Source organism: Nicotiana attenuata, unplaced genomic scaffold (genome assembly GCF_001879085.1).
Source record: "Nicotiana attenuata strain UT unplaced genomic scaffold, NIATTr2, whole genome shotgun sequence".
NCBI lineage: Eukaryota > Viridiplantae > Streptophyta > Magnoliopsida > Solanales > Solanaceae > Nicotiana > Nicotiana attenuata.
Window position 1 is genome coordinate 81,324 of NW_017670528.1, and position 9,335 is coordinate 90,658.

At 35.9% G+C, this 9,335-nt stretch overlaps 1 protein-coding gene across 1 annotated transcript; it reads left to right on the plus strand.

Annotated features, from left to right (window-relative positions):
- Nucleotides 1–662: 662 nt before the first annotated feature.
- Nucleotides 663–3,437, plus strand: LOC109240590 (histidine-containing phosphotransfer protein 4-like; the record flags this gene model as incomplete). The annotated part of the gene is made up of 4 exons (XM_019407253.1): nucleotides 663–726; nucleotides 894–1,014; nucleotides 2,750–2,818; nucleotides 3,188–3,437. Coding segments are annotated over 4 exons (258 nt in total), but the record flags the coding sequence as incomplete, so codon positions are not given.
- Nucleotides 3,438–9,335: the final 5,898 nt, after the last annotated feature.

Below are 9,335 nucleotides of genomic sequence, written 5' to 3' on the forward strand. Positions count from 1 at the left end.
GGACCACCTTTGAATATTGGGAGATTTTTAAAAATAACTAGATTTACAACTAGTCGTTCAAAAATAGCCCAATTTCAAAAGTAATTGAAATTTAGCCACTTTTTATGTAAAGATAAATCTGAGCAAAAATACTGTTCAAAACCCGAAAAATACTCCAGTATATTATGCTGGAGTTCCAACATAAGTATGCTTGAACTCCAGCATATTATACTGGAGTTCCAGGATAAGTATGCTGGAACTCCAACATAATATGATGGAGTTCCAGCATAAGTACACTAGAACTCCAGCATAATATATTGGAGTTCCAGCAAGTATAATTGTCCAGTATAATATACTGGAGTTTGGAGCACCGGTGCTTGAGTCTCCAGTATATTATACTGGAGCCAGCAAAGTATACCGGTCCAGCATAATATGCTGGAGTTCATACACAGGTGCACCGAACTCCAGTATATTATGCTGGACCGGTCTCTGTTGTAGCAAAACGGTGGCTATTTTTCATTGACTTGGTAAACGCTGGCTATTTTTGATTGACCAGTCTAAAAACTGGCTATACCGTAAAATTTTGCCTTGAATATTCTTTTGTCTGATACACCAAGCAAAACCTTTTGCATGAGCGTGGTATTTATATAATATCCCCTTTCAAAGAGTGAACTTTCTTTGTATTTGTATCTAAAGATGCAACGGCAACGCCAAGCTGCCTACATGAGGAGAAGCCTTTTCGATCAGGTCTTATTAATTACTAGTAGTATTTATTTTCTTTCATATTATAAAATATATTTAGTGAGGTAATCCACTAAATTTGACATTTGACACTTGAAATAGATGTTCTTGTTTTTTTCCACATTTGTTTTGTTAATTAAAACTATATATGGTGCGTGTGTATGAATATGTAGATGAACAATTTATTCAGCTAGAAGAACTACAAGATGATGCTAATCCTAACTTCGTGGAGGAAGTCGTCAATCTATTTTTTACCGATTCAGCTAGATTTATCCGTAATATTGAGCTTGCTCTGTAAGTTACTTCATTTTTGCTTTACAACTAGGGGTTCTTAATTTGCCGGACATCTTATATCATGTTCCTCATCATTTATTTTTAGTTACTAATAAATGCCTATTATATAAATTACTTGCTTATAATGATCTTTCTTTAAATAATTTGACTGTGTAAAAAATTGTTTACATCATTGTTAACAGGGGCCGATCCACCTTGCGTGTTACGGGTTCACGTGAACCCAATAGTTTTTATCCAAACAGTATAAATGTCTTCAAAAATTTTACTAAATATCTTTAAATGTTAGTTACTATTGAAAATTTGCTCGAAATTGTTGCAAGAACCCATAAATATTAAATCCTGAATCGGCCTCTGATTGTTAATGCATAAAACTCAAACTCTAAAAAAGATGGTCTAGTTAACTGTTGTTTCCCGGGTGTTAAGAGTCATTTTCTTTTTAAACAATGGTAAAAGATGTTTGGGAAAATCCTCCTCAATATATTTGACAAGTCAGAGAGTCTATTTCTAGTTGGTTTTCAGTTTTGAAAAAGGAAAATGAGGTGGTCGAACTTTAGGCTGAATAGTGCCTTTAGCAAAGGAAGTTAAGAACCATCTAAACTATTTGAAATTATATAGTAAAGTCATGCTTTTTTTTTTTTTGTTTGTAACAGAAAATTTATTTAATTATTTCTATACCACTCAAAAGATCATTCGATTAAATTTCTCAAGTTTTCGGTGGTCAAATACCTATTTTACTCTCTAAATTATCACCCTATAGTTTTAACATTTTTCATATTATAATTTTTTTTTATTTACTCTATGTTATGGACTTATCTATAGAATAAATAAATTTTATTTATAAATAAAAAAATAATTCAGGCATATAGAATGCTGGAACAAAATAATTGAGCAAAGTTTCAAGTATATATTATGTATATAATTTTTTAAATAATTAATATTTTATTATTACATACATGGAATATATCCTTTAAAAGTTTTTATTCTCTTTCCTCTCAATTGTGTATGAGTTTTTTGTTGTTATTACCAAAATTAGTGATATGAAAAGATTATTTTAATTAATTTCTTATTATGCCCCCTTATTTTATTCATTACTTTTAGGTGCTTAAACTCTTATTTTACAATTCAAACATAATTTATAATATAATATTTATGTGATTTTAAAAAATTACACATCGAAATAAGGTACATGTGCAATATGCGTATGTTAAGAGTAGTTAGATAATAGTTAATTAGAGGGGTGAAGGAATTGAGACAAATTCGTCATAAAATCAGCAATCCAATTATAATTTACCTCGTCGAAAATTCAAATAGTGCTGCAGTATGCTAAAAAATATTCTCTTACCAGTTTGCAGTTGGAGACTACAAACTATATTTATATTCATATTTTTTTATTTATATATGCCAGAAAGTTGTTTTTTCCTTGTTTTACTTCATAAATAAGATTTATTTATTTAATAGATAAGTCCATAATATAAAGTAAAAAGAGAAAAAATTATAATATTAAAAAATATTAAGAAGATAAAAAATTAATAATTTAAAGGGTAAATAAGTATTTGGCCACCAAAAATATAAAATATCTAATTGAGTAACATTTTAAGTGCTATAAAAATGGCTTTATAACTTTTTCTGTTCAAATAAAAGAAAACGTGGCTTTACTAGATAACATGCCACAAGTGAAACGTAGTCAAATATTTCGTATATACGAGGCACAAATGTTTGATTTCGTTGTATGCAGGGCAAATGGACCTTATGATTTTAATAAACTGGATGATATGATGCACCAATTCAAGGGTAGCAGCTCAAGGTACAACTAATAGACTTTATAATACCACTATATCCTACTTGCCCTTTAACTTACTTTAGAATTTCAATGCCTCATGTTGCTTTAATGCTTTATGCTACTTTAGAGCCCGTTTGGATATACAAATTTTTTCCTTTCTTCCAAAATTTTTTTGAAAACAATGTTTGGTTATTAGTATCTTACCAATTTTTCCAATTTCACTTGAAAATGTATTTTCAAATTTGAATAATTGGGTCTTACCAGTTTTTCAATTGAAAATGCATTTTCACTCGTTTTCAATTTTACAAATTTACCCTATACTTTTAAAACTTATAAAATAACCCCATTAATTATTAACCTACAACTACCCACCTGTTTCCCCTCGACGATCAGATGAAGCCACTGCAGCAGATAATGAACCCTTTTCTTGTGACGACTATCATGTTGGTACTGGGCCTGTGAATATGAATACAAGTACTGGTAATAGCAGTGGGAAGCGGACTATGTTAGAAATGTGATATTGATTTTGCATCTTTAGTATATTGAAGTAAAGCAGAATATGATAATAGTTAAACAATAGCATGTTTGATTGTTTATTTCAAGTAGGATAATTAAATTGTGGCGGTTTTCATAGTTTTTACAAGTTATGGGGTACAAATCATATTTCATGCTTTTTCAAAAAAAAGACATCCAAATATGTTGCAAAAATTATAACCAAACACAACTTCATCTTCAATTCAAATTTTAGTGAAATTCCAAATTTGAAAATTTATTTTGGAATTCATGTGTAGACAATAAATTCGCGTCAAGAAAATAAAATCAAGACCGAAAATATCGCAACAGTCGTAGTATTTGATTTCAAACAATATGAGTGTACAATCTCTATGATTCCTCTGATTCTACTTTTTGATAGTAAATAAATTCAAGGGCCTTTGAGCTTGATCTTGAATCTATATTTGTTTCCATGAACGATGATTTTGTTCTTGAGCTTGAGCTTGATTGCTTGAACTTGACCTTGATTTGTTCTTCGTTCTTGAGCTTGAAATTGATTTGTTCTTCGTTCTTGAGCTTGAACTTGATTGCTTGAAGCTTCAAACTTGTGGAGGAATCTGCAGCATTTGATCCACGAGCTCTTTCTTACTTCTTGTTATAACTTCTGGTTTCTTTTCTGAGTTATGAAGACCCCTATTTATAGTTGTGGGAAGGAAGAGTTATGATAAGAACAAACTCTTTCCGACCAATCAAATTGAAGTGTGACATGGCCGCATTTGATTGGCCAGAACATGTCACTTGCACACGTGGCACGATTTTATTGGTCTTTTAATGTGACTTGGCATGCCTTGTCATTTTGATACGTGGCATGATCCTATTGGCTCTTCCGCTTGACTTGGCGTGCCACATCATTTGACACGTGGCACCAAACTTGGCCTCTAGGAAGATGACATTTTGGGCCTAATGAAGTGGGCTCATCACTTTAGCACAATTAAATGGGCTAGCCCAATGGATTAAGACTTATTTATTTAATCCACATATGTTGGACCTATATAATTAATTCCTTTATATATTAGCCCATAATATTTATTTGGACCAATATATCTTGAATTTAAAATATAGCCCAAATAATTTTATGATTTAATCCAATAAAATTTAGATGCCTAAAAATGCCCCATACTTCAAGACTTGCTGGAGTGCAGGCATGTTAGAACTTCAAAGACAAAGTCTTGAAGTAAACACTAAATCCCTTGAGTTTGAAACGTAATTTATTTCTTAAATTTGCCAAAGCTACCAGACTTGAGAAATCTTTAACTTTCTTTAGAAAGATTTACGTAACAATATTAAATTCACGTAACTTCCAACCTCAAATTCCAAGGAAATTTGCTCGTAACAATTGAGCTTTAATTGCAATAAATATGATCACCTTTTCCAAGATGAAGTAACAGAAAACACATACACGTGAGTTAACCATATGGCACAAACTCACACCTTTGTCATTTCCAATAAGGAGACAAATACTACATGAGAAAAACATGGAAAGGAATCCTATCCGCACAGTGACTCTTCTTTCTGTCCAAATTGAGTTCAATTCGGAGAAGGCTAGCGTCAACCGATCAGTGAATTTTCCTATCCCATATCGAGATAATTTCACTCGACAATCATCATTCATTAACTATGTATAGCACTATATCCCCTCTCGCAACCATCAATCGCAGTGTTTGCAAGCCGTATTGAGTCTACTTTTGACAATTCCGAAGCACTAACGTGAAGGTAATTTCTTCTTCTTCTCTTGTGTTTTTCTTCCTTTGTTGCCTTTATTTTTTGTTTTTGTTTTGTAGGTCAGACAAGAAAGATATGTTCTTGTTCAACAAGATGATCCACGCATGAAGAAGACAATCTTGGGATGTGAGGGGATGAGTACTCATTCTTGCCCGAATATAGGAGAGATTACTCTCATGGCCCGACTACCGGAGAGATTATTCTCAATGTGGCCCGACTACCGGAGAGATTACTCTCAATATGGCCCGACTACCGGAGAGATTACTCTCAATGTGGCCCGACTACCGGAGAGATTACTCTCAAAATGGCCCGACTACCGGAGAGATTATTCTCAATGTGGCCCGACTACCGGAGAGATTACTCTCAATATGCCCCGACTACCGGAGAGATTACTCTCAAAATGCCCCGAGATTACCGGAGAGATAATATTTTGAAATCAACTTTATATTGCTCCACGCTATCAATTCCAGATTTGCGCAGTCTCACCAAAAAATTCATATCTTGGTATGGAAGCCTCGAGATCGGAAGACGTCTTACTTGCCATCAATCGAAATTTAAGAGCTATATTCTTACAAATATCTTGAGTTCAAGTCTCACTGAATTTGAAACGTTGTGCCAAGCAATCTTTTCCTTATACTTGTGTTTCCTTTTGACGCCCCTCTTCTCTTCCCTTTTTTAAGGCAGAGGGCGAACTTGGAGACCAACAAACTTGAAGGTTTGGCGAACCTGAACACATAGAGAATCCCTGGACTTCAATGCAAATACTTGATATCCTCCTAAAATCGGCCCATTGAAGGAGGGTTGCCCCCTTTAAATCAAATGAGATCAAAGTTCAACAGGAGGATGGCATTTCAGCTTGATCTTACATTCCTTCATACTTCATTTGAACAACAATTGAGGCAATATATATCTTTTGAACTTATGCGATTGAACTTAGAATGAAACTCTAAGCTGCCTACGTACCTCGGTGAAGAGGATCAAGTCATACCGTAGTTCAGACTGGGTGATTTTTTTATTTTTTATCATTTTTTTAATTTTAATTTTATTTTTATATGTCCTAACTTTTGCCTAGGCCGCCTCTTTCGAAGTTTTCACCTAGCGGACTCCTTTTTTTTTTGTGTAGGGGTCGCACACAGTTTTGACTCATGCGGGCCAGGGGTGTAGCAACATGCAGTTTAGGCTCATGCATTAAGGAGAGTTGTAACTTCAAGGATAATACTTCTTCATAAACTTGCCAGTGATAGGGCCGATTCTCATGCCATCTGCATCAACCAACTTGTAAGCGCCACTTGACTAAGCTTCTTGTACGACATATGGCCCATCCCATTTTGAAGTGAACTTTCCTACAGGTTTGTGGGAGGTAATTATGGGTCTTCGTACGACAAGGACTTGATCTCCTACTTGAAAGGATCTCGGGCGAACTCTTTTATTGAAGGCGCGAGATAATCGAGCTTGATAACATTCAAGACTCTGTTGAGCTTCCAACCTCTTCTCATCAAGAGCCTCCAACTCTGCTAATCGATTTTCTTCATCAGTGATCCCTTCTTGAATAGCTAATCGTAATGAAGGTATTTGACGCTCAAGTGGCAAGACGGCTTCGACTCCATAAACGAGTGAATAAGGAGTCACTTCTGTTGGCGTACGGTGAGTTGTCCTATATGCCCATAGAGCTTCTTCCATATGGTCATTCCAATATCGTTTGGATTTGGAGTCGACTTTCATTAGCAAGTTGCATAGAGTTTTGGTGAATGCCTCAGCTAGACCATTGGCGACAGCATTGTACATCGAAGAGTTACGTTGCTTGAAGCCAAAGAGATCGCAAATCTTGTTCATCAACCTATTATCGAATGGCTTTCCATTATCCGTTATTATGTAGCGAGGAATGCCAAAGCGATAAATAATGTTTACTCGGATGAAATTTGCAACATTTTCCTTCTTTATTTCCTTGAGAGCAACAACTTCAGCCCATTTTGAGAAGTAGTCAGTTGCAGCCAAGATGTATAGGTGACCACCAGAGGACTTTGGCAGCGGTCCAACAACATCCAATCCCCAAGAATCTTTTACCATCGTTGGCCAATAATATCCCATCCTTTTTATATGGAAGTGGAGCTTTGGTCCAGACTGGTGTGACCCACATACTCTAGATGTGCCTCTTGCAAAGCTTGGAGTGCTTCATCTTCCCCTAAGCATCGTAAAAGTATTCCCTCGAATGACCTTCTGTATAGAGTATCTTTGTAGTAAAGGAAGCGAGGTGCACGGCGACGGATTTCAGTCCTTCTCCTCGGATTTTCTGGAAGTATCCCATAGCATAAGTAGTCGATAATGGGTTGTCGCCATTCTTCTTTCCCAACTTCAGAAACAGCGACAAGATGTGTCACGATTTCCCACCCTCGGGGGTCGTGATGGCGCCTACTCGTAGAAGCTAGGCAAGCCACAAATCATAAACTCCTAGTTTCTTTATTTTAAATCCTTTTTATCATTCATAACCACAAGCGATAAATATTAGAATAACAGCGGAAATATGAAATTAAAGCGGAAGACTTAAATTAAATAAACTGAACAATAATGCGGAATTCAACATGTGCCTCTACCCAAGAACTGGTGTCACTACATTCACGGACTACTAAGAGTACTAAATACAATCGGTTGAAAGAAATATAACACTGTTTGTCTCGAAAACATGAGATAACAGAGTAAAATATAAGATAGAGGAGACGTCAGGCCTCGGAGTCTCGGTGGACTGAAGGCTGGCTCCCGAGCTACTGCTGCTGTCCGGGGCCTGGATCTGTGCAAAAGAGCACAGAGTGCAGTATCAGCACAATCGACCTCATGTGCTGGTAAGTGCCTAGCCTAACCTCGGCGAAGTAGTGACGAGGCTAGGACCAGACTACCAAATAAATCTGTGTAGTTATATAATGTACAACGGAAAGTAAAGCAGGAATAAACAAGTAAGGATGGGAGGGGAACATGCTTCGGGGGTAGCAGATAATACAGAATTTTAAGAAAATAATAAAGAACATCAATAATTTGACTTTAACACGGATAAGGGAAATAAAAGCAATTTCACTGCCAGTACATATCTCGTTGGAGGCGTGCAACCCGATGCCATTTCTCACTAATCAAATCTCGTGGTAGGTGTACCACCCGCTCCTATTTCATTAAATCTCGTGGTAGGCGTACCACCCGCTCCCATTTCATTAATCTCGTGGTAGGCGTACCACCCGCTCCCATTTCATTAAATCTTGTGGTAGGCGTACCACCCGCTCCCATTCCATTAAGTTAACAATTCTTCCAAATGAAATTTACTCCAACAAACGCAACAATTAATACGAGTTCATAATACAATAAGTACACAATAATTATGACTCACTGAGAAAAACAAGTATTAACAAGTAGCAATTAATTATGGACTTTAAGGAGCAAATAGACAATTAAATATTTAGTATGCTAAATGTCAAGTAGCAATTAAGTCATATAAACATGTAGCAATTATAGCATAAATTCAAAGCATAATGTTGCGCAAGGATACCTCGAGCCAATAATAACAAGTAACACAATAAAGGAAAATGCCAACATAAGGAATCACAGTAATAGTGGAATAAGACAATTAGTGCACTTGAACCGATAACAACAAGAAAATCAGTAAATAGAAGTAAAGGACAACATAACTCAATTATCAGCAGAAATCAGGAAAATCAAAGACAAGTGCACGGCATCACCCTTCGTGCTTTTACTCTCGTCCTCACCAAGCAATAATATAATGAAAACGTGCACGGCATCACCCTTCGTGCTTTTACTCTCTTTCTTCACATATAATCAATAGAATCGGCACGGAATGGTACATCGTGCGGCACGACATCACCCTTCGTGCTTTACTCTCTTTCCTCACAATAAACAAACAATGTACGGCATCACCTTCGTGCTTTACACTCTTTCCTCACAATAAACAAACAATGCACGGCATCACCCTTCGTGCTTTAACACTCTTCCTCACCCAAACAACAATCACAAACAAGGGCAAGGGAATAAACAAATAACAATAGAGATCCCGGCAAGGGAACACAATTAAACAATTAAATCCCGGCAAGGGTACTACATCAATAATCTCAACGTCTCGGCAAGGGAAAATAATCATTAAGCAACAATATCCCGGCAAGCGAGCAATTTAAATACTCTTTCTATTCCTTTCACTTTTATTTCATATCTCACTTTGCCACTTGAGCCAATGCTCCAAAGGGTTCAACCATCCCATATACGTTCACAATTG